Source organism: Rhinolophus sinicus, chromosome 2 (genome assembly GCF_057876585.1).
Source record: "Rhinolophus sinicus isolate RSI-liver-muscle chromosome 2, RSI-T2T, whole genome shotgun sequence".
NCBI lineage: Eukaryota > Metazoa > Chordata > Mammalia > Chiroptera > Rhinolophidae > Rhinolophus > Rhinolophus sinicus.
This window is the reverse complement of record NC_142502.1, coordinates 105758000-105783763: the sequence shown is the minus strand read 5'-3', so window position 1 is coordinate 105783763 and position 25764 is coordinate 105758000. Positions and strand designations below refer to the sequence as shown.

Sequence of the window (25764 nt, the reverse complement as noted above, 5' to 3'; positions counted from 1 at the left end):
CCGGAAGCGCTTCACTAAGGTAGTCCCGCCTCTTCCGCCTGATAACTATATAAGACTGTTACGTCACTACCGCTCTCTTTTCCACAGGAGGCCTACACGCCGCCACTGGGGCTGCAGCCATGGTAAGGCTCGAATCCGTCCGGGGATCCGGCGACATCCGAACCGGGGCAGGGAAGGTCTGCTATCAGGGGACCGAGAACACCCTTGTTTGGGGCCTGCAACTTTCTGTGTGGAACCTTGGATCGCGGCCCGGGAGGAACGACTAAAGACATCCAGTTCCGGGGAGTGGGGCCAGAGGAACAGTCACTCCCCGGGCGCTCAAAAACGGCGAAAGGCTTGGGCGCGTTTGGGGACCTCCGGCCTCCGCCACTCCGAGTGTACTTGTGGGAAAAGGCAGGAGATGAGTCCTCTCCCAGAGGTTGCATTTTCCCAAGTCCAAACACTTCATGTTCCTGCTGTCTGCAGGTCTAAGGAGTTTGCTGTGTTGTGAAAGCCTGACGAGGGACCATTGCTCCCTGTGTGACAAGTTGAACGTCCCTGTTTGAGGTTATGAGTTGATGGTCGTTCACGGTGTCTGCTTTCTCCCCCAATTTCTATCAGTCTCTAGTGATCCCTGAGAAGTTCCAGCACATTTTGCGAGTACTCAACACCAATATCGATGGGCGGCGGAAAATAGCCTTTGCCATCACTGCAATTAAGGTAAAGTAGGGTAAGGAGTGGAGAACATAAACTTAAGTTGTAAAGACTTAAGCTGTAAGTGAGGCAAGGTTGAGGAAACAAGTCCCAACCAAATCACTTCAGCTGCTGGGTGAAAAGAGAATGGCTAATACTCTTAACTCTTTTCCACATTTACCCCAAAAGGTAAGTAAGGAAAGCCAGCGAATGGTCTCAGGTCAAGCCAGAATACTTCACAAGGGGGATGGGCAGTGGGTTTGATTATCTACCTGAATATGCTAGAATTTTCCGGGACCACCATCTTGAGATCATCCTAGATTTGGTTTCTGCCCCACCTCCCTCACTGCATTATAACAGCAACCCTTCCCGTGAAATTTCTAAGCCCTGTAAATTGGATAACTGTACATCTTAAGGGGTGAGTAGAAATGCCAACAGATTCCACGTGTGAAGAAACCTGTAGTTGGGAGGTGGGAGGGGTGTCACTTCACTAGCAGGACATTTACCCCAAAGCCAGAAGTGGAAGTCATTGCCCCTTTCTGGTTGAAGCAGGAACCAAGTACCTGGCTCATGACATGAAATAAGTTGGTGACTGCAAGCTTGGGTATCTCCTTTCACCAACCTAATGAACTCTTGGCCTCCACATGGGTACATTCTTTTTTTTCCCTTTGCTGTTCTGAATAGGTGTAATTAGTAATGGAAATGGCTGCATGATTTCCTTTCCTACCAGTATGTGTACATTGGGTCAGGGATAGTCCTGTCTTGCTCACAGTCCCCAGCTTCTAGTGCATGGTAGGTGCTCATTCAGTGTTAGGGAAGGGATGGTACCAGGGGTGCTGTTGCCTGGCTTCAAATAATTTTGAAGGTAACTATGATATAGACAAGTTCATTCAAAACTGAATTCTAGCTTCATCATATCCCCTTGATTTTCAATTCTGTACTGTAGGAAGCACAACTTTGATTTGTTCTTCATTGGTATATAAGAAGATTGCTTCCTCCTGTTATGCTGTGAAACTAGTAAGGCAGGTTAAAATACAGTATCTTTTTCAAGGGTTGCCATGAGGCAGGGGAGATGGTGAATATAAAAGGTGATCGTGATTCATGGGAAGATTCTGTTAAATTCTGCCTCTTCAAAATTCATTGGTTTTGTATGTTATTTTAAATACGTGTCACGACTTCTGTGGTCAAAACAATTTAACCAAAGCAGTTTCAGGTACTGAATGAACATTGTGATAAGTCTCATATTACTGAGAAAGGTTACTCCTATAGATAAGTACTGAGGTTTTTGCTGATTTTGTTAAGAGCCAGCAAAGGCAGCTAGCTCTTCCTCTGGTGAGAGAACTAAAGCTTGGAGGTGGTCTTTTGTTAAGGATTCAGAATAGGGAAAGCTGCAGGGGGTAATGGCTGGCCAAGTGTGGGGAGAGGTACCTCAAAAGGTGGGGCTAAAGAAGTGGAAAGCAAGGTTAATGGGACAGGGAAGGGTGAAGAATGGAAGTCGACACAAGCAGGAGAGGATGTTGAGAGGTAATAAAGATACTGCGAATAAGTTCTGATTGCTTTGTTTCCACTGGTAGACTTTTGCTGTGGTTATTTTAAGGCTGGCTGGTCTTCTGTTCTTCCTCTAAATCAATGATAATGGCCATCTGTGGATTATTTGGAAACATGGAAGGAGGGAGGTTGGAGTTGGTTACAATGACTGGGAAGTACCCACATAAGGAACGCTTCTCCTGCCAAAATGCCAGTGCCCCTGTGACACTGCTCTAAATTCAGAGTAATACTAAGTTGGTATCAGCTCTTCTATTCTGTAGTCCAGGCCCTTGGACTACAAAGATGATATGGGTCCCTTGTAGTATACTCTTCTGGGGGGAGAAAGTAGAGGTGGCCTTGGGGTAGAGAAAGGGGCATCTGGGATCTAACTTAGGAAATTGGTAAGCCATTATCTAGTCAGTAAACAGGGCTTTCAAAAAAAAGCTTGACAATTTTTCAAAAACTTGATTATGGAAAATTTTAAACATGTAAAAGTAAAGGAAGAAAATTATTAATTTAGACCCCGTGGATGTATCATCTAGCTAAAAAATTAGAACTCTTTAATCTACACTTTCTTATCCGCGCATATTTTAAAGTAAATCTCAGACAACACAGCATGTATTTAAATTTGAGAGGCTTAGACCCTAATCTCTTCTGAACCAACCTGATCATGTTTCCTAGGTCATTTTCTTACAGAGGAAATAACATCCCTTAATTTCCTGGGGCTATTGTAACAGGTTACCACAGACTTGACTTAAAACAACAGAATCATACTCTCAGTTCTAGAGGCCAGACATCCAAAATCAAGGTGTTGGCAGGGCCATGCTCCCTCTGAAGACTCTAGGAATCTCACTGCCTGTCCTGTCTTCTGGTGGTAACCAGCAATCCTTGGTGTTCCTGGTCTTAATAGCTACATCTTACAGCTCATAGCTCTGGTGTCTTGGCTTTTATCACATGGCCCTCCCTCTGTCTTTGTCCTCTCCTTTTGTAAGGACAGCAGTCATTAGGCCATCCCTAATCCAGTGTAACATTCTAACTGATCATCTTTTCAAAGGTTCTATTTTCGAATAAGGTCACATTCTGAGATACTGGATGGAAAGACGGTGAAGGTGGTGGGAGGACACTAACCCAGCCCACCGTCATTCACTGTCCGGATCTGGTTCATGAGCTCAGGTGTCAGGGAGTCACCAGTGTTGGTGTTTATGTGCCACCAGTGGATGCATTAGTTCCTTGAGTTTGATTTGTGCAGTTAGCTCCCTAGGGCCTGGTCATTTCTGAGTACTGACAAAATCGAGTTTATGGTCTCGGAATACTGATCAGGGGGCTGCAGTGGCCTGTCCAAAGAATTATGACCTTTAGAGATGGCAGGCAACTGACAGTCCTACCCTTTGGTGAACCCTGTTAATCAGAAGACCACCTGCTGCTTTGAGGGCCAGGCCCTTTGCCCTCCACAATGTGGGGCTCAGAAAGTGCCGCTCTCGGTTGCCACTAGTGTCTTAACAGCCAGCATTTATTGACAACTGTATATTCTGGGCAATGTGAAAGAAAAGATGGTGGTTTCAAGAGGCTGTCTATTCCCAGTTCTGTGGTCCAGCCCTGCTCCTGAACAAAAACTTTCTCCTTTCTGCTTAACGGTTAGGCTTCATATCTGAAAAGTGGGTGAGGCATGGGTGAGGTGGGAACGTATAAAGCACTAGGTTATAGGTTATTGCAGACTACCTTTGTGTGCCTTTTGGATAATGGGGTTATAAAGAAAACCAAAAAACAGACCTAATTCCAAAACCTCTCCTCAGGGTGTCGGGCGAAGGTATGCTCACGTGGTGTTGAGGAAAGCAGACATTGACCTCACCAAGAGGGCAGGAGAGCTCACTGAGGATGAGGTAGGACAAGGACAGGGAGCCGGGGGGCTGGGCCTGCCTCTGAGGGGCCGTCGGGGTCTGACCCTTGTCCTGCCTGCCAGGTGGAGCGTGTGATCACCATTATGCAGAACCCACGCCAGTACAAGATTCCAGACTGGTTCTTGAACAGACAGAAGGACGTGAAGGACGGCAAATACAGCCAGGTGTGTGTGGAGATGAGAGGTTAAAGGAAGGCGGGGTGGCCAGTTAGGATTGCTCATAGGCAGTTGGGGGTAAAACAAACATCCTTCACCCTCTTCTGAATCCAGGTCCTGGCCAATGGTCTGGACAACAAGCTCCGTGAAGACCTGGAGCGACTGAAGAAAATCCGGGCCCACAGAGGGCTGCGCCACTTCTGGGGGTGAGTCAGGGTGGGGTCTCCTCCCTTCCTGCCCCTAGACTCCCAGAGATTTCTCATGCTCTTTTCCTCAAACCTTTCCTGTAAAGAACATGACCTGTGACCCTTCTCTTTTCTCACTTGCAGACTTCGTGTTCGAGGCCAGCACACCAAGACCACCGGCCGCCGGGGCCGCACTGTGGGTGTGTCTAAGAAGAAATAGATCTGTAGGCCTTGTCTGTTAATAAATAGTTTATACACTTATGGCTTCCTTCATTGATTTTCTTCATGGGGACACTGATACGGAATGCTTATCAAGCAGGGCCCTGTTGGTCATTTCCCCTACTGACGTCCCCACCCAGCTGCCCAAACGTCCTAGGGTTTGATTAAAACAATGGTGTTCACTCCCTTCCCAATGGACTCTTCACTTAATGGTCCCCCACCCTCTAAGTAATGAGGAAGCTGCAGCCACCAACACAGCTTTGAGGAGCCCTACCAGCTTAACCTGGGGTTGAAATGCGGAGGGGCGTGGCTTGTGTAGCAGAGCCCCGCCAGTTGCTCCGGTGAGTCTTCGGGTTTTCAATGTGTTTCCAAAACATGGGGGTTGGGTGTGGGAAGGTGCAGATAACCTGACACGGAAGAGATGGCTCTCCTGCCGGGAGACGGAATGCGTGACTGGGGCGAGGCCTCTGCAGCCGAGGCACACTAGTCCAATCCGATGCCTGCGGGCCCCCGGGAAGGCCCCACTTCACGCCGATAGGTGTTCGCACGCCGCGCGGCAGCCAATCTTCCGGCTGGGAGGCTGGGAATGCGCGGCGCCACACCCTCCGGGGACGGGGCGGGGCTCCGCCGCGCAGGGCCAGGGGAGGTGGCTGATGCCGCGGCGGTCCACCGGCCATGGAGCCAACTTTCGCGGCGGCGGGGCAGCGACAAGGTAACCTCCCCGCAGCTCCGGCCGTCGTACCCGACCGAGCCACCTCCCGCGCCTCGGCACCTTGCGGCGCTGGTACCGCCCGCGCCCTCCGCTCGCCTGGCGGGGTAGGGGCCCGGGTCGCCGAGAGCTGGGCTCTGCGCCCTCCAACCGCCCTCCATCTTTCCCCCCAGGTCCCAACTGACTGCGCCACACCATGCCCCTCACCCTCTTCCGGCGCCTTCTCCTTGCCGCCCTGCTGCTAATGATTGTCTGGACCCTCTTCGGGCCCTCGGGCCTCGGGGAGGAGCTGCTGAGCCTCTCGCTTGCTTCCCTGCTCCCAGCCCCCGCCTCTCCAGGGCCGCCCCTGGCGCTGCCCCGCCTATTGATTCCCAACGAGAACGCGTGCGGTGGTCCTGCCGCCCCTCCCTTCCTGCTCATCCTGGTGTGCACGGCCCCGGAGAACCTGAACCAAAGAAACGCCATTCGGGCTTCGTGGGGCGGGCAGCGCAAGGCCCGAGGGCTCAGGGTGCAGACTCTCTTTCTCCTGGGAGAGCCGAGCGCGCGGCATCCTAGCTCCAGTTCCCACGAGAACCACCTGGCACAGGAATCAGCGGCCCAGGGGGACATCTTGCAGGCAGCCTTCCAGGACTCCTACCGCAACCTTACCCTCAAGACCCTGAGCGGGCTAACGTGGGCTGACAAACACTGCCCCATGGCCCGATACATCCTCAAGACCGACGATGACGTGTTTGTCAACGTCCCAGAACTGGTATCCGAGCTGGTCCGGCGAGGCGGCCGTTGGGAGCAATGGGAGAGAGGCGCGGAGCCCCACACAGAGGCTGAGGTTGGAGGGGACGAGTGGGAAGGAGGCGGCCCCACCTTGGAGAACCACCCTGTGCCTCTTTTGTACCTGGGCCGTGTGCACTGGTGGGTGCACCCCTCTCGGAAGCCAGGGGGCAAGCACCACATATCAGAGGAGCAGTGGCCTCCCACCTGGGGCCCCTTTCCACCCTATGCCTCGGGCACAGGGTACGTGCTGTCAGCTTCCGCTGTGCAGCTCATCCTCAAAGTGGCCAGCGGGGCACCTCCTCTGCCACTGGAGGATGTCTTTGTGGGGGTAAGTGCCCGACGGGGAGGCCTCACCCCAACCCACTGTGTCAAGCTGGCTGGCGCCACCCACTACCCCCTGGACCGGTGCTGCTATGGGAAGTTCCTGCTGACATCCCACAGGTTGGACCCCTGGAAGATGCAGGAAGCCTGGAAGCTGGTGGGCGGATCTGATGGGGAAAGGACTGCACCCTTCTGCTCCTGGCTCCAGGGAGCGCTGGGCATCCTGCGGTGTCGGGTAATAGCCTGGCTTCACAGCTGAGAGTACCTGGGCCATAGGAGGAGTGAGGATCTGAGGGTCCAGCCAGCACCCCCACAACCTCCCTCCCAGGCCCAAGGCAGGGGCCTGACAGGCTGCAGCTGATCCGTTTCCCCATACCAGATGCTCAGTCTGTCACTGGAGATGGCTGCCCCAAAGACGGTCATCAGGAAGAGCAAAACAATGCTGGGGTCATCCTCTCCAGCCATGGCAGGAAAGGGGCGCGAGCCCCTCAATAAACTTGTTTCTCTACCTCTTTGAGTGCAGTGTGGTCCTCACCAGGAGCCCCAGAACACAAACCTGGGGAGCCTGGAGAATGCCAAACCCTGCTGGATGGGAAGGACATCGTCAGGGAATTGGGACAGAGAGGACAACCTCTCTGAGGAAGGTCCCTAAGAACAAGGCGAAGGCCACAGTAATCACGAGATGCGGGATGGGGTAGAGCAGGGACATCATGACCCCTTGGATCCTAGAGCAGCCCCATGCTGGGCAAAGGAAGGGGACAGGGCCACAGGACAATCCAGACACATTATCCAAAAAAAACCCACCTTTTTAATACCAACCCACCCTAGGAGCCAGCTGTCCACCCCACCCCGGGGTGGGAAAGGGGTATCTGCCCCCCCCAACCCCGGGATCAGGGTCATTTCACCACAGGTGACCTTGGGGAGAGACAGTTGCTAGACCACCCTGGAGCCTGGCTCAACGCACAAATCTGTCCAGGGCAGATGACCGGGTCCCCAGGGGCTTGACTGCCTTCTCTTGCTTCTGCGGCTGCTGCTCAAGACTCTGCCGGACTTTGTCCTGGGGTGGCGAGATGGATGAGATAAGAAGTGGCAGGATGGCAAGGCTAGAGGCACAAGCAAAAGGAGGGTGCAGCCGTGGAGGCCTGGCCCACTCCCCAAATGTTCCTTTACCCGGTGTTCCTCATCCATGACCTTCTTCTTCCTCTTCACCAGGCTTGCTGACGAGCTGCGGCCCTTCTGCTTTGGCTTTGGCTGGAAGGGAGCCTTGGCCTCTGGGTCATAGCCCTGGGGAAGGGGACAGGAGTGAAATCTGTAACAGCCTCAGAGATGGAACTGGCAGCACGCACCTGCTTTGCCACACTTTGGGGGACGTGCTGGGGGAGGAAGTGCCTGGGCACTCGGGACTGCTCCCTACCAGCCTCTCTATCCGTTCCTTCTTTTCCTGCTCCAAAGATATGACGTCAACTTCTGCCAGGGCTCGTGGATCCAGACAAATGAGCTCTGCAGGTACCTAGAGGTGTCACCAAGGGACAGGAAAGGGTAAGAAGGGTGATTCCCAAAGCCAGGGAGGCTGCTCAATCCCACTCTTCCCAAGACCCCGAGCCCCAAACCACATGCAGGCACGTTCTCACCTTCTCCAGCAGGGCCTTCACCTCCCACTCCTGGCGCTGCTTCCGGCTCCTGTATGGGTTACTCTCCAGGCCATCAAAGTTGGGCTCAGCAGCCCCTGGACAGAGGGAAGAGCACGGAGCCACAAATTAGAGCATGGAGCCGTAAGTTGGAGCCTAGTCCAGCACTGCGGCCTGACCAAGCCCCTTGCTCCTGGCTGTCTCAGGCCCACTCAAACTTCCATCCAGAAGTCATTTACTTTGAGCCCCATCCCCTGGACCACTCACCAGGGACCAGCATGCTGGTGATACCCCCACTGTGCCCCACTCCCAGCACGTCTTCAAAGGGGCAGAACTGAAGGCCATGCACGTGGCCTGAGAGCCGGTGGGTGAGGTAGGCCTGCTCCAGGGAGGGTGGGCTGGCCTTGCCCTGCCCTGCCCAAATGTTGACCACATCACCCATTCCTGCAGCCAACAGTCCCCGCTGGGAGAAGGCCAGGTGCCCCGCTCCCTGGGGCAGGGTCCGAGCGCTCAGAGGTTGGAATGTCCCTCGCAAGTCAAAGATCTTCAGCTGGTGATCCAAGCCAGAAGTGGCCATGTACCTGAGGGAAGAGGGGGGGATCAATAAACCTGTAGTAGGGTTACAGAGTGGGCCTGTGGCCAAGTCCTGGCATCAAGTCCTGGTTGGGGAGAAAAAGACTAATGATAGTAACCACTACCATCACACCTCTTGGTTACACATCACACGACTCTACTATTTTTATTTCCCTTTACAATGAGGAAACGGAAGCTCAGAGAAGAAATCAGGGTGAGTGGCAGAGCTAGAATTCAAGGCAGGCCTGTTTCTCTAGCATCTGCCCTCTAACCTACTCAAGACACATGAACCAAAGGGAGAACAGGACGTGCACCGAAATGTGATGTCCCTCTTACACACACACACAGCACGGCGACTCAGCCCAGAAGGACCAGGAAGGCTCGACTGCAGTGGTCAGGGCGGACTTTGTGGGAAAATTGGGGTATGAGCCATTCTGGGGAATTCTCAAAAACAGATGGATTCTCATCAGAGTGTGGAGATGGTGAGACAGAGGCAGAGGTTTGTTTGCAGGATTGGTGGGAAATACGGTCAGGAGGATAAGGAGGGGACAAACCGCAGGGACTCTCATGTCAGACTGAGGACCCAATGCCCCCAACATTGCTCTCTGGCAATGACAGGCCACAACTGAAGACTGCATGGACCTGGGAATCTCCTTAGGAGGTAATGAGTGACGTGCTAGAGGCCCTATCCCACCCCCTTTCTCTGAAGGAGGGAGGGCGAGCTGGTGACCAGCTCCTCTGAAGGAATCGTGCACTGCATAAGTTATTTTCAGAGGTTGAAGTTTCTACCTATGTTCAAGTTGCTCCTCAGAGAGGGAGGCTGAAGGACCAGCCAGGCCAGAAGGCACATGTTTGCCAAAGGGTCGAGGACTCTTTTTAGCCTTGAGTAGAGACTTGCCCTGTGATGGGGCCAAACAGAGGCCCAGCTGGATAATTCTCCTGACAAGACATCAGACCCCCAACTCCACCAAAGGGAAAGGCTATCAGTGCAAACCAGGAATTACTGAGGGCTCCTGGGACCCAGAGTCACATCCTTCAGTGAACCAACAGCTCTGGGGCACATGCTGGCTTCTCTCCCCACACATACCCACCTTGGGGATCCCCTGCACAAATACCAGCTCACTGGCCAGATGGGCATCCGGGCCACACTACCATACTACGAAACTTATAAGAAATAGTTCAGCTTTGAGAATCCAATCCAACCCAATCCTAATGCAAGCTCCAGAAAGCCTCTTAAGGAAGACGGTAAACCTCATCCCTGGAACCCCTCCCTATGGCTTGTTGAGGCTCCTCAGGAGGACCAGAGAGAAGCTGGGGGGTACCTAGGCTCAAAGGCAGAGCTGGTCAGCATCTAAGTGTTGACCAAATTTCAGTGAACGAACTGATTAAGCCGGACACAGAACAGCTGACCCAGGCAGCCCAGGAAGGCAAACTACAGCTTAGGTCCAGTGGCCCACAGAAGGCAGAAAGCCCCGAGACAGGCCCCCCTACTCTCTTAGAGCCAGGTTGGCACAGATATGGAGCCAAAAGGGCGAAACCAAATCACTTGTCCCCAAAGATGTAACTCTGGTAGTCCAAGGGATCTGAGCCTCTGGAAGACTCAGAAATAAGTTGGTAGCTCTTGGGCTTTTCCTTTCCCTGATTTTCTTTAAAACAAATTAAAAATAGTTATATAGTTTATATTTAATGTAGATGATTCCCGAGCATCAGTGTAAAAGGAGGAAAGCAGCTTATGAGAAAGGTTATTCCAACAACACCTGCCAGGACTGACGGTGAGCACCATGTATGCCCTTGACTGAGACAGCCAAGGACGGAGAAAAACCGACCTTGGAGGGCCGTTCAGGGGAAAGCAGTCGGTCATGAATGGTAATAAGGTAATGCCACCAAACCAAATAGCAAGTAGCCTGGGCACCCAGGAAGCACTCAGCAGTGCTTTTGATTTCTGCTGTTCCCGGTGGCTGAAGAACACGGGGCCGTCTGTGTCAAAGAAGGTCAAATTGTGGATGGCAGGAAAATGGCAGAAAGGGAGCAGGCAGGGAGGAACCTTGAGAGTGGGATGTATGTATGATCCAGTGATGGACACATCAAGTCTGGGGTGACAGGAGACAACTAATTAGAAACTACGAGGTGATCAAATAATACAGTGAATGTTTATATTAAAAATACATATATTACACTAAAAGACACATTGCCATTAATCCTCCTCAAAATACTCCCCCTTGCTTTGAACACACTTATCCCACCATTCTTGCCACTTTCTGAAGCAGTTCTGGAAGTCCTCTTTCGTGAGTGTCTTTAGTTGCACTGTCATGGCTGCCTTGATGTCCTGAATCATTGTGACTTTGGGGAAGAGCCAGAAGTCGCACAGTGCCAGATCAGTGAATAAGGTGGATGAAGACACACTGTAATGTTTTTATTTGACAGAAATTGCCGTACCAGAAGCGATGTGTGACAGAGCATTGTCACAATGGAGGATGATATATGGTACACTTTAAAATACACCTTCCCTCAACCGTAGCTCACACCCGACTGACTGCACCAAATAAGATGAAACTTGTCACACACTGTTACTAAGATTCGATGCTCCACTTCCCATATTGAAGATCCCTGCCTTTCTGTTGGATGGCACTCGGCAGCAGTATTCACTGTATCTTGTGATCACACCAGAAACGCTCCTTGTCACATATCGCTCCTGATACTGCAATTTCAATAAAAACATTACGGTGTGCCCTTATCCACCTTATTCACCAGATCTGGCACCACACGACTCCCAGCTCTTCCCCAAAGTCAAAATGACCATGAAAGGTAAACGTATTGAATCGATTCAGGACATCGAGGCAGCCATGACAGCACAACTAAAGACATGAAAAAGAACTTCCAGAACTGCTTCAGAAAGTGGCAAGAATGATGGGATAAGTGTGTTCAAAAAGAGGGGAGTATTTTGAGGGGGATTAATGGCTATGTGTCTTTTACTGTAACACTATTTTTTTTAATTTAAACATTCACCATATTTTCTAATCACACCTCATAAATGCACCACCTGGCCAATCATTCCCATAAACTAGTGCCACCTGTTTTTGTAAAAGTGGAACTAGAACACAACACCAGGGAAGGCCCAATGGCCAATTCATCCTTGCACCCCCAGAACTTTAGCGCAGAGCTCAGCCCACAGCAGGTGCCCAGTGAAGGCCTGACAAATGAAAGGAATTAGAGAAAAACACATGGAACTTGTGTGAAAAACTGTCTGCCAGATCCAGACACACATACAAATCAGACAGAACAGCTGTGAAATGCAAATACTCACAGAGAAGAACAGAAATTCAAAGCAGACCCTCCACTCCTACCCCTTGCACCACCAGGCAGACCTAAAGAGAATGATCCCCTTTAACGATGACGATGACACGTAGCTCTCCCTGTGCACTAGGAACCATGCTAACTTGCTGTAATGTCTACAGCATTAGCTTTATGAGCTCAGCCCAGGCCTTGGCAAACTACTGCCAAACAAATGCAGCCCACCACGTATTTCCGTACTGCCCACAAGCTAAGAATAGTTTTTACATTTTTAAGTGGTTGGAAAAAAAAAAAATCAAGATTATTTTGAGATACAGTGGTACCTCGGTTTTCAAATATAAACCATTCCGGAAGATAGTTCGAGTTCTGAAACATTTGAAAACAGCTGACAGCTAGGCATCAGGACCTTGCACTCAGCAGAAGCTGCGTGACATTGAAAACCCGAAGCATTTACTTCCGGGTTTATGGCATTTGTAAACTGAAATGTTCGTCAATGGAGACGTTCGAAAACCAAGGTACCACTGTATGAAAATTATATGAAATTCATATTTCAGTGTTCACAAATAGTTTTACTGGAACACAACCATGTTCATTTACTTATTCTGTGGCTGCTTTTGTGCTACAAGAGCACAGGAGACTGGTCAAGACAGACAGTGTGTGTGGCATCTGATCACAGTGCACTGCTGCCTGGTGCCCTACAAGTTGCAGTGACACTGTGATAACTTCACAGCACTTGAGCACCTCACAGACCACCTATCTCATTACCTGTCTGTGTGAAAAGATGTTTCCAATGGTAAAATATGCCAAGTCTCTCTACAGATCAGCATTAACAGATAAACATTTGCAGTCAAGTTTAATGATTTGGAACACTAACTTTAAACTTCAATTAAACAAAATGTTGTCCTCAAAACAGAGGAATCCAATTCTTCTCATTAGTAAACCTATACGTGAAAAATATTATACTCAATTATCATTATATATTTAATTTCATTGCTTAAAAGTTTATGTTTTCTCTCTCAGTTTTACCTCCTGGTGAGCAAAGCCTAAAATATTTACTATCTGGCTCTTTACAGAAAAACTTTGCTAACCCTTGAGCTAGACTCTCAAGTCCCCAGTCTCAGGGTGAGGAAAGTATGGCACACAGAGGTTAGGTATCGTTTCCACATTTACATGGCTGGTCAGTGGTGGCACCAGGACTTAAACACAGGCAGCATGACTGCAGGCTCTGTGCTCCTAAAGGCACATTGCCTTCCACACCGTCCTGCCCCGCTGTGACGCCCAAACAGTGACTTACGTGCCTGTAGAATCTACTGCCACAGCCCGGACCCCACCACGGTGACAGAGAATCTTTGCCAGTGGCTCCTTCATGGCTGGACTCCACAAGGACACAGTACCTGGAGGTCAGAGAGGACATAAAGTTACTAATGGAGCACTGAGGTGATTAAACCTATGATAGATGGGGCCTCAAGACCAGGAGGTAACAAGAGAGGAAAGTAAAGGGCAACTTTAAGGGATTCGTGAACTACAAATATAGAAAAACAGCAGGTGGGGATGGCCAGAGTCAAAGCTCAGCCAGGGACTGACCATTGCTATGTCCAAGATGGATGACGGCACTGTAAGGGTTCTGGGTCATGACATCGAGCCGTCCAGCCCGAGCATTCAGAGCTGCAATGATCTTCCCCACTGACACATCCAGGTAGGTCAGAAACCCTGTCTCTGACTGTGAGAGAGAGAGAGCATGAGTCCTGACTGCCCTCTGTCCTCCCTCTACCAAGGTCCCAGAGGAAAAGCAGTCTTCCCAGGGGCTGCCACCCAGCCCGTGCTGCACAGCCACTCACAGCTGTGGCCAGGAGGAAGTGGAAAGGCAGGAACTCGAGCCGTGTGACGCGGTCACAACGGCGGAGGCAGTGGAGCTCAATGCCCTGGTTGTCATAGATGTGAAGCCAGCGGTTCTGAGCAACAGCAAGCAGCGCCTCAGAATGCAGAAACCTGGGGGTGGGGACGAGTGGCTCAATGGGAAAGGGGGTCATGTCGTCATTCAATCAGGAATGAACTGTCTCATGCCCACTGACCGCTGACAGAGAGGCTACTGACCGGATGTCCCGCACCGCCTCCATGACGTTGATCTCGCACATGAGCTTCTTTGTCACCCAGTCAAGGGCGGCCACATGACCCCGGCGCCCTCCAAAAGCCAGGTGTCTGTTGGAGGTGGGGAACAAGCAGCGTGTCAATGCAGGGGAGCACCCTCACCATTTGAGGGCCCCACGCCAGCCCCTCCTCTCCAGGTGACAGGAGAGATGTCACTATATATGCTCACCCTCACATGCAAGCAGATCACCAGACACCAGACACTCCCCACATCCACAACTCACACAGGCACTGGTATGGCTGACGTGGTTAAGGAACCATGATCACATCCCAGTTCCAGAGTCACTGGAATTCAACCTTACCTCCCAGTTCGAGAGTAATTCAGCCTATAAGGTCCAAACTGCCGCAAGTTCAAGTCAAAGTGCTGGGAAAGGAAAGAATTTTAAAAAAGAGAAAACTGGCTCACCTCAGTAATTCCCTCTTCTGGTCCCCACTTCCTTCTTGCTCTGCACCACCAATCAACTCCTCGGCCCCTTTCCCACCCTCAGGCTCACCTTGGCTGCACTTGCAATGTCCACAGCCTCCACAATATCCGTCTGGAGTATCTTTGCTGTGTCCTCCCCATCCTCCCCTTCCAGAAACCTGCAAGTGAGTGTAAGGGCTGCAGTAAAGCTTTTGAATATGAAGTGAGTGTACCAACAGTAAAAAGAGAAAGGACAGTCCCATAAGGCAGGGCTGGGGAGGCGCCGATTAGGGGCCACTCACCCAGGTTCCTCAGCAAGCAGCAGCTCAGAACGAGCGGCTTTCACACTTATTTCCTCTTCCTGAGCTTCAGCCACCTCAAGTCGACTTCGGGTTTTGGATTTAGAACATGGCAGCTATAACATTGTTGGTGGGGGAAGGGTGGATATGTGGGGTCGCAGCAGAACCACCTGGTCCCGCATCCTTCCAATTCCTCCAGACACTCCCTGTCTGACCCCACTTTCAGGCTGGTCCTCACCTTTTTGGATTTGTCAGTGCGACGGAACTTCTGAGCCACCTCCACAGGGACGGGGGCGGGGCCTGGGAATGGGTCCTGGGCCTGGGACAGGGAGGAGGCAATTCGCAGACAGGCTCGAGTTGACCCCAACCTTCACACTCTCAAAGCACAGGCCGACTTGCCCTGCCACCCTATCCGATCCCAGGCTCACCCCGGACAAGATCTGCTGCGGCTCCGGATTCCTCCATTCTAGGGATTTCTTCGGGACCTGGGGCTTCTTGGAGATGCGAGACTTCTTTGGGGTGCGAGTGTTCTTTGGCCTCTGGGGACGGAGCTCTCGATTCCTCTTCTTACGAGGGGGCCCTGGAGAGGCTCCCGCCGCGATCGGAGTGGTCTCTTCCTCCCAGTATCGCCGCGGTTTCTAGGGGGCAGATCAGGAGCCCTGATGCTCCGCTGGCCGTGCCCCGCCCCTCCGACCTCGCAGCTGAAAACTCCCTTCCACCCCAGGGATAGCTCTACCTTCTTCTTGGCCTGAAGTTTGTCCTTCTTGGGCGGGACATCCCTGCCTGGCTGGGGGGCTGTCTCCATCTAGCCCACCAAAAGGACGATCCACGTGCAAACTCTTCTCAGCTGTCCCGCAGCCTGACTGGGACCTCCCGGAAGCCCTCTGACCTTTATCCAATCAGAGCTGTACCAGGTCTGAAGCCTTCTAAATGCCATCTTGAAAGAGGGCGCGCTCTCCACCGAGAGGCGGAGCGGGCCTTGGCCCCGCCCCCCACAGCGGTAGCGTGTGTGCGAGAAACGCAAGAAAGGCAAGTCCGGGGCCAGCGCCAAAGAAACGGTGCAGTTTCTTTTTCCAGTTTCGTTTCCCCATCTTGCCTAAAACTTTTCAAGTCCGGGCATTTTAGCAGAACGCGGCATTAAAGCTGTCTGAACTACCATTCCCGAAATGCATCAAAAGTCAGCTTCCGGCACCATCTTTTCCCAGTATTCTTTGTTTGCTTCCGGGTTTATGAATACTGAAGGGAGAACGTGAGTGGGGCAGGGTTGGGTTGAGGGGTTTGGGGTCTTGTTTCAGCCAACACCCCCCGGGGCCTGGGTCAAGTCGCTATCCGGACGGGGCGAGGTTGTGGTGCCCCCAGAGGCTGCCTCGCTAGAGTGCTGTCATTTCCGCGGGCCAGACCATTAAGGGGAGGGAGCTCGGGTACCTTCCAGCGTGTGAGACCCAGCGCCCCTTGCCCGCTCCTGCAGGCTGTCGTCTCCGCCATGGCCGAGCTGATTCAGAAGAAGCTACAGGGAGAAGTGGAGAAATATCAACAGCTACAGAAGGGTAAGGGAGCACGGTCGGTGTAGTCTCGCCCCAATCCCTTCACTCACTCCGAACCCAAAGCCATACCAAGATCATGTTTTCTGCCCACCCGGGCCCCCGCGTACAGCTTCTTTCCCACCTCAATATTCTCCTTCCCTCCCTCGACCCGCCGCCCGCGTCCTTGTCTGCTTTCTCAGCTCCATTTTCTTCTGACTAGAATTGTAGGGGTCGGGTGGCACATTTGCTGTCTCTGATCAAGTCTTTCCTCCCACCCGCACTGCCCCCTCCCCCAGACTTGAGTAAATCCATGTCAGGGCGGCAGAAGCTTGAAGCACAACTAACAGAAAACAATATCGTGAAGGAGGTGAGAGATTGGAATTTGCGGGGTGAAGAGGGACCTGTACGACCTACAGTGATTCTGACGATATGTGCCCCACCCCTCCATCAGGAACTGGCCCTGCTGGATGGGTCCAACGTGGTCTTTAAACTTCTGGGCCCCGTGCTGGTCAAACAGGAGCTGGGGGAGGCTCGAGCCACAGTGGGGAAGAGGCTGGACTATATCACAGCTGAAATGTGAGTCTTTGTTCCACCACCCTGTGATTCACCTGACACCGCGGGAGTAGGGGTGTTGAGGAACCATTGTAGAGGAACTCGGCAACGTAGCCCGGTTGTCCAGTTTCTCCAGCCCCTTCCCCTTTAGTCCCACTTCCTCTCCTTCCCCTGGATCGCACGTTTTCCACACATCTCTTTCTTGTGTTCAGCACACTCAGTAAGTCTCACTAATTTCTTGTTATTTGGTGTTTTTTTTGTCTCTCTTGTCTCTTGTCAGTAAGCGATATGAATCCCAGCTCCGGGACCTGGAGCGGCAGTCAGAGCAACAGAGGGAGACCCTTGCCCAGCTGCAGCAGGAGTTCCAGCGGGCCCAGGCAGCAAAGGCAGGGGCTCCTGGGAAAGCCTGACCCTGTGGTGGGGGGAGGGGAGGGGAGGGACCAAGGCAGCTCTAGGGTCTATATTATAGCCAATAAAATGTGAAAACACCTGGCTGTTTTCTGACCAGCCACTTCTGTCATAATTATCTCCATCCATTCCCCCCGCCCCTTCCTCCTTACATATAAACCACCAGTTACTCCCTCAGGTCCAAATTCTTGCAACTAGAATCCCTGGCAGAGTAATGCACTCTTCTTTCTTGAGACTAAATTCTGAAATGTCTCAAACTTCCTTCTTGTCTGTATATAAAACCCTTAACTCTCCCTTATCATAGTTGGCATGCCCCTTTAGGAAACATGAGGCCATTTACAATGCAACAATTGTTGGGAAGGTCAATTTAATTGAAGAACTCACGTTCTTTAACCTGAGACCCCCCAGGATGAAAGGTGGTGACCCTCCTTGCTATGATTTCTTATCCTCTAAATAGTACTGGCATCTCTCTTAGTTCTTTTTAGTGTCTCTCTTCCTAGAATTTGTTTGAAGGTAGCTTAGACTGATTTAAAATCCCAACACATGCTTTGTGATGTTGGAAGTCCTCCAAGTTTGGACATTACCCACAAAGTTATTCTTCCATTTCTCTGTCCTAAAATTGTTTCTTACAAATTTGCAGCCAGGGGACTGATAAACTGGGTGGCTAGTACTTGACATGCATCCGTGACAACTAAGGAGAAAAATATAAGAGCAAATAAAGGACCAGGGATGGAGACGTTGCTAGGGAGGAATAAACCATTGTAAGGAAGCTGTTTTCACCAACGCCTCACTTTCAGTTCTTCATGGGGATAGAAACATTGGGCCCCTTTGTGTTCCATGGCATCTAAACTTCAGCCAGCCCCCCAGCCCACTCCCAACAGCTAGTTCATATACACTGCAAAGACAGGAGTAGAATTCAGGTAGTGTTTTGGTTTATTATCTTAGTGTTGTCACAGTGACAGGAACTCCCAGAGTAGGAAAAGGAACTCCTACTAGAATCTACTTGCCATCCCGCTCCCTGGGGCTCAGAGCCTCTAGGTTTTTCTTCTCCCCCTACTTCTAGGCCTCCCGTTGGCCCTGGCATGCTAGGATGTGGCTAGGAATCAGAAGGTGACCCATTTTTCCAGCACTAGCCATGTGGTGCTTTCACGGAAAGTGGGGAGGTATACACAGGTATCCAATTTGATTGCCAAGATGACCAGTTCCCACAGGGCTGGATCTCTTGGCTGTCTGATAAGCCAGTGGCACTTCACTGCCCCAGGGTGGTTGGCCACCATTCTGGATTTCTTCCCAATGCAACATAACTGCCACCATTCAGCACAGCTACCCACATCTGGTATGGTCACCAAGAGTTCTGTGAGCCAAGAGAGCTTCCTCCTCAGAACAGTGCCCGGGCAATTTTCCTCCCTGTGGCCTTGATCCTGGGAAAGGAGCCCCCTCCTCCCTCACTTGGGGGGGTTCCTGAGGCAGAGGGGCCACTGGCAAGGCCCGATGAAGCAGAAGAAGCCCTTCGCCGCTGCCGCAGGAGGAAATCATGTGACGCTCTGTCCATAGCGTAGAAGACATTGGCCGAGGGTGGGATGGTCAGCTCTGCAGGTTCAGAGAGCAGGTGTCAGGCACAAACAGTCGTTCCCCCAACAACCACCCAGATGTGGAAGCATTCCCACTGGTGGGCACCAGTCTCCTCCCGAGTCTGCCTCTGACCTCGCTCCCCTGGTAGCAGCTGCACTAGCTCATACTCCGAAGCCACGGCAGAATCACGATTGTTTTTCTTAAGAACACGACTGATGACACTTGGAGCCTTGTCCTGGCTTGTCACCTGACAGGACAGGAGACCAAAAGAATAAGTTGGCCATAATGACCTCTGCTTCCCATCCTTCCAACCCCAGCCACTGATCCCCAATCAAAGTTACCCGTGTCCAACACTTTAGAGTGAACAGAGAAACCCAATATGGTGGCTCCCTGTACTCCACAGGCCAGCCCCACATGGTACCCAGTGAAATAAGGCTGCTTCACTGTACGGAAACTGCTGTTCATCCTGAAAATCTATGGCCACCAAAAGTTCAAGGTGCAGCAGCTAATGCAAAGTAGCCTTCAAAATAAAACATGGCCGCTAAAACCAAAGGTCAGAATTAAAACTAGAATCATCTTCCACTTGGCTATTTAAACCTAAGACAACATCTATAGTCCCACAAGGCACCATCCTTCACTCCCACCTCCCAGCCCACAGCTCCCTCACCAAGATGCTCTTGTAGACACTGCCATCTTCCCCCAGCTCCATCTGGACTCGGATGATTCCACAGTCGGAAGCCCCTGGCCCAGACCCCGCGCCCCCATATGCAGTCCCCCTGGAGGTCCCTTCTGCACCCCCACTGAGTGGGGAACCACAGGAGGCTGAGCGGCGGTGACCTCGAGAAGGCCTAGGGGAGGAAGCTGGGGGAGACAGGTGGCTGGGGCCAGCCGGACTTTGCAGGGAAGGAGAGCTTTCCAGGGCGGAGTCCAGGGATGAGACAGACGGCCACTTCATGTGCTGAGGACAAACAACACGGGGACGAGCATGAAGGCAGGAAGGGCAAGGAAGAAACATTCACAGAATCAGGATCAGTGTTGAGGTCAGAGGTCAGGAGCAGAGCTCACCTGGGCCAGCCGGGTCAACAGAGGCGCAGGGGTTCCAGGTGCCTCATCTCCCCCAACACTGGGCCGGTCCCAAGAGACAAGGGGGGTGGGACCCCCAACAGAGCCCAGAACCCTGGAGTGGCAGGAGATGGGGAGGGTCAGAGGAAGAAGGCAAGTCCCCAAGACACTACCCCCAAACCACCGACTGCCTCACTCTGTCCACTGCGAGATGACCAGTGTTGGCCGAAGCACTCGAGGGGCAGGAGAGTCACTGGTTCCAGGTGGCTCCACCTCGCAGGACACTCGATGGCTAGGGAAAGGGACAATGAGCAGAGGTCAGGCTGTGACACACTGAGCCTTACAGCCTGCCCGAGCCCTGAAGTCCAAACCTCACCCAGCCAGTCACCTCTGGGCCTCTGTCAGTGGCCGGAGCCCCTGTAGCCACTGCTGGATATCGGGGTCGGGTCGGAGGTCATAGCCACGACATTCATTCTGGAGCCGCCGCAGCTCAGAAAGGACAGCAAACTCCTAGGAAGTGGCCCTCAGACTATAGGAGCCAAAATCCAGGGGCCCCTGGCTTGCCCTCCCTGTCCGTCCCCTTCCTGGGACATGGCTAGGGGTAGCTAGCATCCAGCCCAGGCAGTCTGCTCACCTTCCTCCGCTTGTCAAAATTGATATATCCATTCTGCAAGGATAAGAGGGGTGGGGTGAGATTCCCAGCCCTCCCGAGAGATATGCCCTCTTCTCGCACACCTGCATCCAGCGCACACACGAGACCGGGCCTCTCCAACTCCCCTGCCCTTTCCTCACCCCCTCCCATCTATCATTCCCTGAACACTCTACCTTACCTTCTAGATTGAGTATCTCAGGTAGAAATTATGTCCACTTTACAGATGAGAATATTAGAGCTCAGACAGGATTATGAACCTGTCTAAGGTCCCAGTATTCATTTGACAAACTCCATACATGCTTACATTTCAGGCATGTTCTAAGCACTTGTCAAATATTAATTCACTTAACCTTCATAATAACAGACTAATGTAGACCCTGTGGGTAGTTTCCCATTTATAAATCATTAAGGCACAACGAGATTCAGCAACTTGCCAAAGGAACAGAACCAAAACCCCGGCACTCTGGCTCAAGTCCCGGTGGGTCCTGCAGCCGCTTTCAGGAGGGAGTTCTGTCTGACCCCGAGGCCCATTTGTTCCGTCATTGCACTGAACACATGAACACATACACCACTGACCTCCAGCTCATCCTTGGAGGCTGCATCCAGCATCACCAGGTCTTTCAAGAAGGTGCCAAGGTAGGGAACCACACCCTGAGGTCAGAGGTCAGAGTCAGACACCGCTGCCAGAGACCTGAGGGCTCTCCATCCCTCTGCATTTTCCCATCCCATTGCCTCAGAAGACACAGCAAATTGTCCTCACCCCTCTGTGCCTTCCTTTTCTGTCCCTCAGACGACACCCCACACACACTCCTCAGTCCTTCACAACCTCCCCCAGGCACTCACCCCACCACGGGAGCCAGACTTCAGGGCCTTCTTGGAATTTGGCTCCAGGGAGGGCCGCACCTTCACCTCCTGGGGGTAACAGAACAAGGAGATATGGGGGCAGGCGGGGGAGCAGGGATGGCTAAGAACACCAGGGAACCGGCCTCACCTGCAGGAGTAGCTCCCGGCTCTGGGAATAATTATCCTCCTCGGAGAAAATCTGGCAGAGGCTGGAGAAGACCCTGAGGCTGTCCCTGGGGAATGGAGGGCAGAAGGCATTAGGACAGGCCTGGCTCGGCACCCCCCTTTCCCAGCCCTCAACCCAGTCCAATGTGCCATCTGGCCCACCTGGCTGCTTCTCCCCAGGCTGCCCGAAGCCTGTGGATGGGGCTGGACTGCAGGGCTGACACAACAGCATAAACTGAAGAGAAGTTTCGGAGTAGACGGCACTCCTGTGAGGGTCACAGAGGGAGGCCGAAGCTGTGGGACCTCTCTCCACATCATGGTCCCCGACAGGGCTAATCCTCTCTCTTACCTCTGCCACTCGGATCCACTTCTCCAGGAGCCGGGCCCTCTGGGGAGGACGGAGTGGCCGTATGGTCACCTCCCCAGCCTCCTCTCCGGTTGAAGTAGCGCCCAGGACAGAGCTGACCACTGCCCCTGCCACCTTGTTGAACTGTGTGACAGTAGCTCGGACAGATGGGCAGAGGTGGGAATGTCCCGGCCGGTCTCTGTGACCCCACAGGCCCCCCAGGCACTGAGAGGGGATCAGATTAAGAAACAGCTCCTGTGGGGCAGAGGTCAGAGGTTAAAGTTCATAGACAAGAGAGGTCAGCCTTCCAATATTAGGGGTGTGAAGCTCTCAGGTGGCCAAGGAACCAGAGGGGCACAGGGTTTGAAGGGTTACAACCAAGGGGAAAAGGGGAAAAGTCAAAACTGGGTAGACAGAGGAGGCTGGGAAGTGGATCATGAAGGGTTGGAAGCAAGGAAAGGATCTGGAGTCAGGGAAAGGTTAGTAAAGGGGCAGGGGGCATGGGGGTCAGGGTCTCACCGCATCTAGCAGGGTCAGCTGTTCGGCCAAGTGGTCAGCGAGGAACACCAGGACATCCGTGGGGTCAGCAGGGGGATCGCCGGGGAGGGCCAGGGGCTTAGGAAGGTCGGGGGTCTGGGGGTCCACCCGGGACCGGAGGTTGCGGATGAGGTCAGCGCTGCCCCCCCCAACACCCTCCCCTGCTGCATACCCTGTCCGAAGCAAGAAGCTCTCAAGCCGGTCAAGCTGACCCTTGACCTCAGAGCCAAAATCCTCAGGGTGAGAGGCCAGCCAGGTTGACAGCACAGAGATGGCTACCCTGAGAGAAAAGGAATCAGCCAAGGGTCAGATGTCAAGCTGCAGCTCAGGCAGAGGGGCCTGCGAGGTTAAGAATTAGGGGTCACTCACCCTTTTGTCCTCTCTAGTTCATCAGTAGGATGAACTTCAAGGGCTTCCAGCCTGGGGTGGGAGAAAGATTCTATCTGTCCATTTTTTCCAAACCCCCAGTAGCTTTGACTATTTTGGTGGGATATTCTGGCTTTAGAAAGTCCAGACACCTCTGTGACCCTTGGTCCCTCTGACCCTGACCTGTCAGCCATAAGCCCTAGCAGGGCAGAAGTGGAGGTGAAGGCCCGGTGGGTGGCCAGGAAGGTTGCAGTGAAGGTCACGTCAGCCCCTGATGTCCGGGCATCCAGCAGGTGTCTGACCAGAGCCTCCAGAGTGCCAGCTCGGAGCTTTCGGGAGGAACGCGGGGGAGGTGTTGGGGCCTGGAGGAAACAGAGGTCAGTCACTACCCCTTTCTTCAGCTCTGCCCCTAGATCTCTAGGGAAACCCCCTTCTAGGAGATAATGCAGGCTCATTGTGTTAAAATTCAGAGAGGGCCAAAGACTTGACCTAAGTCACACCGCAGAGTCCAGGTCTCCAGACCTTCAACCTAGCACTTTGGCCTAAAAGTTGGCCATTCTGGAGTTGATGGGTCAGAGGTGAGAAGCCAAAGTTATGATCTCACCAAGGGATCAAGAGGCCGATACTGGCGGCTTGTGACAGTAAAGATGGCACCATCCTCCTTCTCATCCCAGATAGACACAGGGGCCTGAAGAAATAAGGAAGGGGAGGTCAGATAGGCCCACACTACCACCCACTGCCCCCAGCCCTCACTCCCAGGCCCTACTCCTCCCTCTGTACCCCTCACCTGTGGCGGAAGGGGACAGTACCAGCGAGTGCGAGGGGTGGGGTGGGCTGGTGACCCCAGGTCTCCCCCACTGGGGCTCAGACAGCCCCACCCAAGCCGCCTCAGGGCCCGGTGGAGTAGAGGGAGTTGCAGTGGAGGGGTGGGTGGAATGCAGAAACCCTGATCCTGGAGATTACTGTAGCCCCTTCCCCCCAGAGCTGAACCCCAACCCAGCAGAGAAGCAAGGTGCAGAGGGTAGGAGAGGGAAGCGACAGACAGAAAGCTAGAGGCAGAGACCTTGAGAAGCTGAAACCTCAGTCACAGGCACAGCCGCATGCTCCGCCCTCCCCAGAAGGAACTGGAAAACCCAGAGAGTTAGTCCTTCCCCTTAGCCCCTTCCCCTGGTCCCTGGTCCCTGGAGAGCCCCCTCAAGGTGGTGGCTCCGATGCCAGTACAGGAAGGAGAAGGGGAAGTGGGGAAGATGTGTGTGTGTGTGTGTGTGTGTGTGTGTGTGTGTGTGTGTGTGTATGTGTGTGTGGTGGTGGTGGGGTAGACTCTGAGAGTCACGTGGCTCCAGCCCCTCCCCCAGCCAATCCCGAAAAACCAGCCCTGCCAGTCACCCTGCCCTCACCCAGCCCTTGGACCCTAGAGCCCAGGGCCTCCGGGCCCCAAATCCAACTTCAGGCCCTTCCTGAGGCCCCAAATCCTGCTCCTGGCCACCACTATTCGTCCGGGAGGAAAACAGGTGACCATCCCGGCTCAGCCTGGGACCGTCCCTCCAAGATCCAAGAACCTTGGCTTCCCACCTCCACCCAGCGCCCAGAGGGAGAGGGGGAGGGGTCACGAAATCGAAGGGTTCCCTCCCCAATCCCAGAGTCACCGGAGCCGGTTACTGTGGAAACAAACCCCTCCCCGCCAAACAAAAACAAGGGACCAAGACACTAAGCCCAGAGAGGAAGGCACACTCAGGCCCTGGTGGAGAGGACCAGAGACCCGCAGGACAGCCAGCCAGACGCTCCTGGTAGTAATAGGGCAGGTTCCTGCGGACAGGTCCTGAATCACACTGCCACAAAGAACCACAGAAACGCCAGGACTCCCCGCAGCCGGGGGAAAGGCAGACACCAGCAAGAGGAGCGGAAATAACTGAGTCAGGGGAGAAGAGATGTAGGGACACAGACACGGAAAGGTGGAGTCCCCGAAATACATCCCCCAACCTCCCACCACCTGCAGCTCACCTCGTCTTCTTCTTCCTCCTCCTCCTCCTCCTGTCCCTCGCACACGCCTCGGCCACCTGGGTCCCCACCTTCTTCGGGGTCTCGGCTCCGGAAGCTGCTCAGCACGACTCCCCCGGGGGGACTCGGGTCCCAAAGCAGCCGCAGAGGCCGCGGGAGCATGGCCGAGGGGAGTCAGCAGGGTCGGGCCATGGGGGCGCCTGGGGAGAGACAGGAGGGGAGGCGGGTGGAGAGGCAGGTGGGCGCCCGGGAGTCGGGAGGGACGCGGGTAGTTGTCTAGGTAACGAGTCCTGCAGGGAGGCGGGAGGGGGGGTAGCAACACAGGGGTGAAATATGGGGGCCCTTAGTGCACTTGGGGGGATGAAGGGGTCACGAGTACGGGAACGGGCAGGGTCACAAGGTGCTCTGGCTCTGACCTGCTCGGGAGGGGTGGGGGCAGCGCGCGGGTCCCGGGCAGCTGTTCCTGTCGGTCTCCAGCCCCCGACCGAGTCCCCTCCCCGGCTTTTCCGCACCCCCTTGTACCCCCCCGCCAGGCTCCCGGGCCCTCCCGCCCTTTCCGCTCCCCCCAACGTCCGCCCGCTCCGAGAGCAGGAGCCAAAAAGGGAAGGAAGTGAGGACAGGAGCCAGGCCCACGGACTAGGGGAGTGCTGGACGCCCCGGGGCCAGGGGCCAGGACCCAGGAGCCCGGGTCCCCAGCTCCGCTGTCCTCCGGCCCCACTGACTCGGGGATCCTGGAGCCCACGTCACCCCGACTGAATTGGGATAAAGATTCTAGTTCCCAGCTCCGGGGGAGGACAGGAGAATTTGACATTCCCCTCCCCCCACACGACTGAAACTCCCGCGGTACGCGTTTTAGCGTGGAAGGACCCAGTTACTCCACCCCGCGGGGTTACACACCCCACCCCACCCACGCGCGTATCGGCCCGAAATCCACTCCGGAT

At 53.5% G+C, this 25764-nt stretch overlaps 5 protein-coding genes across 8 annotated transcripts; 3 read left to right on the top strand and 2 right to left on the bottom strand.

The window, feature by feature from the left end:
• The first annotated feature begins 9 nt into the window (after window positions 1-9).
• On the top strand, window positions 10-4698 carry RPS18 (ribosomal protein S18). The gene is made up of 6 exons (XM_019738701.2): window positions 10-122; window positions 601-699; window positions 3993-4079; window positions 4160-4261; window positions 4367-4458; window positions 4582-4698. Exons 1-6 carry the CDS (start codon window positions 120-122, stop codon window positions 4655-4657), a joined length of 459 nt encoding a protein of 152 aa, XP_019594260.1. The 5' UTR covers window positions 10-119; the 3' UTR covers window positions 4658-4698.
• Window positions 4699-5230: 532 nt separating this feature from the next.
• On the top strand, window positions 5231-6965 carry B3GALT4 (beta-1,3-galactosyltransferase 4). The gene is made up of 2 exons (XM_019738696.2): window positions 5231-5368; window positions 5539-6965. The coding sequence occupies exon 2, from the start codon at window positions 5562-5564 to the stop codon at window positions 6714-6716; it is 1155 nt and encodes a 384-aa protein (XP_019594255.1). The 5' UTR covers window positions 5231-5368; window positions 5539-5561; the 3' UTR covers window positions 6717-6965.
• Window positions 6966-7242: 277 nt separating this feature from the next.
• WDR46 (WD repeat domain 46) lies at window positions 7243-15697 on the bottom strand. Its single transcript, XM_019738687.3, has 15 exons — window positions 15536-15697; window positions 15228-15437; window positions 15038-15118; window positions 14803-14915; window positions 14592-14679; window positions 14400-14461; window positions 14044-14148; window positions 13788-13938; window positions 13534-13669; window positions 13244-13343; window positions 8353-8666; window positions 8089-8183; window positions 7872-7967; window positions 7628-7741; window positions 7243-7514 (listed from the first exon to the last, which is right to left on the bottom strand). The coding sequence occupies exons 1-15, from the start codon at window positions 15602-15604 to the stop codon at window positions 7413-7415; spliced, it is 1836 nt and encodes a 611-aa protein (XP_019594246.1). The 5' UTR covers window positions 15605-15697; the 3' UTR covers window positions 7243-7412.
• Window positions 15698-15914: 217 nt separating this feature from the next.
• PFDN6 (prefoldin subunit 6) lies at window positions 15915-18061 on the top strand. Of its 2 annotated transcripts, none has more exons than XM_074332781.2 (5): window positions 15915-16049; window positions 16194-16346; window positions 16619-16689; window positions 16774-16898; window positions 17155-18061. In XM_074332781.2, the coding sequence occupies exons 2-5, from the start codon at window positions 16283-16285 to the stop codon at window positions 17282-17284; spliced, it is 390 nt and encodes a 129-aa protein (XP_074188882.1). In that variant the 5' UTR covers window positions 15915-16049; window positions 16194-16282; the 3' UTR covers window positions 17285-18061. The 2 variants fall into 2 exon arrangements, with proteins under 2 accessions (XP_074188882.1, XP_019594263.2); XM_019738704.3 differs by having other exon boundaries at window positions 15973-16048; window positions 16268-16346.
• Window positions 18062-18192: 131 nt separating this feature from the next.
• Window positions 18193-25732, bottom strand: RGL2 (ral guanine nucleotide dissociation stimulator like 2). Of its 3 annotated transcripts, XM_074332776.1 has the most exons (19): window positions 25240-25517; window positions 24827-25023; window positions 23889-23949; window positions 23430-23513; window positions 23009-23187; window positions 22829-22879; window positions 22442-22739; window positions 21926-22177; window positions 21739-21842; window positions 21560-21644; window positions 21412-21480; window positions 21145-21219; window positions 20551-20583; window positions 20305-20426; window positions 20113-20208; window positions 19920-20031; window positions 19522-19812; window positions 18987-19101; window positions 18193-18872 (listed from the first exon to the last, which is right to left on the bottom strand). In XM_074332776.1, the coding sequence occupies exons 5-19, from the start codon at window positions 23017-23019 to the stop codon at window positions 18661-18663; spliced, it is 1926 nt and encodes a 641-aa protein (XP_074188877.1). In that variant the 5' UTR covers window positions 23020-23187; window positions 23430-23513; window positions 23889-23949; window positions 24827-25023; window positions 25240-25517; the 3' UTR covers window positions 18193-18660. The 3 variants fall into 3 exon arrangements, with proteins under 3 accessions (XP_074188877.1, XP_019594233.1, XP_074188878.1); XM_019738674.2 differs by lacking the exon at window positions 23889-23949 and having other exon boundaries at window positions 25240-25732; XM_074332777.2 differs by lacking the exons at window positions 24827-25023; window positions 25240-25517 and having other exon boundaries at window positions 23613-23949.
• Window positions 25733-25764: the final 32 nt, after the last annotated feature.

Coding starts and splice junctions, on each gene's coding strand:
- RPS18 (XM_019738701.2), top strand. Junction 700..3,992: donor TTGCCATCACTGCAATTAAG/GTAAAGTAGGGT, acceptor ACCTCTCCTCAG/GGTGTCGGGCGAAGGTATGC. Junction 4,080..4,159: donor GAGAGCTCACTGAGGATGAG/GTAGGACAAGGA, acceptor CCTGCCTGCCAG/GTGGAGCGTGTGATCACCAT.
- B3GALT4 (XM_019738696.2), top strand. CDS start 5,562: ATGCCCCTCACCCTCTTCCGGCGCCTTCTCCTTGCCGCCCTGCTGCTA.
- WDR46 (XM_019738687.3), bottom strand. CDS start 15,604: ATGGAGACAGCCCCCCAGCCAGGCAGGGATGTCCCGCCCAAGAAGGAC. Junction 15,438..15,535: donor AACTTCAGGCCAAGAAGAAG/GTAGAGCTATCC, acceptor TCTGCCCCCTAG/AAACCGCGGCGATACTGGGA. Junction 7,968..8,088: donor TGAAGGCCCTGCTGGAGAAG/GTGAGAACGTGC, acceptor TGACACCTCTAG/GTACCTGCAGAGCTCATTTG.
- PFDN6 (XM_074332781.2), top strand. CDS start 16,283: ATGGCCGAGCTGATTCAGAAGAAGCTACAGGGAGAAGTGGAGAAATAT. Junction 16,347..16,618: donor ATATCAACAGCTACAGAAGG/GTAAGGGAGCAC, acceptor CCCCTCCCCCAG/ACTTGAGTAAATCCATGTCA. Junction 16,899..17,154: donor GACTATATCACAGCTGAAAT/GTGAGTCTTTGT, acceptor GTCTCTTGTCAG/TAAGCGATATGAATCCCAGC.
- RGL2 (XM_019738674.2), bottom strand. CDS start 24,985: ATGCTCCCGCGGCCTCTGCGGCTGCTTTGGGACCCGAGTCCCCCCGGG. Junction 21,645..21,738: donor GCCTGGGGAGAAGCAGCCAG/GTGGGCCAGATG, acceptor TCCATTCCCCAG/GGACAGCCTCAGGGTCTTCT. Junction 20,032..20,112: donor GTCATCTCGCAGTGGACAGA/GTGAGGCAGTCG, acceptor CTGCCACTCCAG/GGTTCTGGGCTCTGTTGGGG.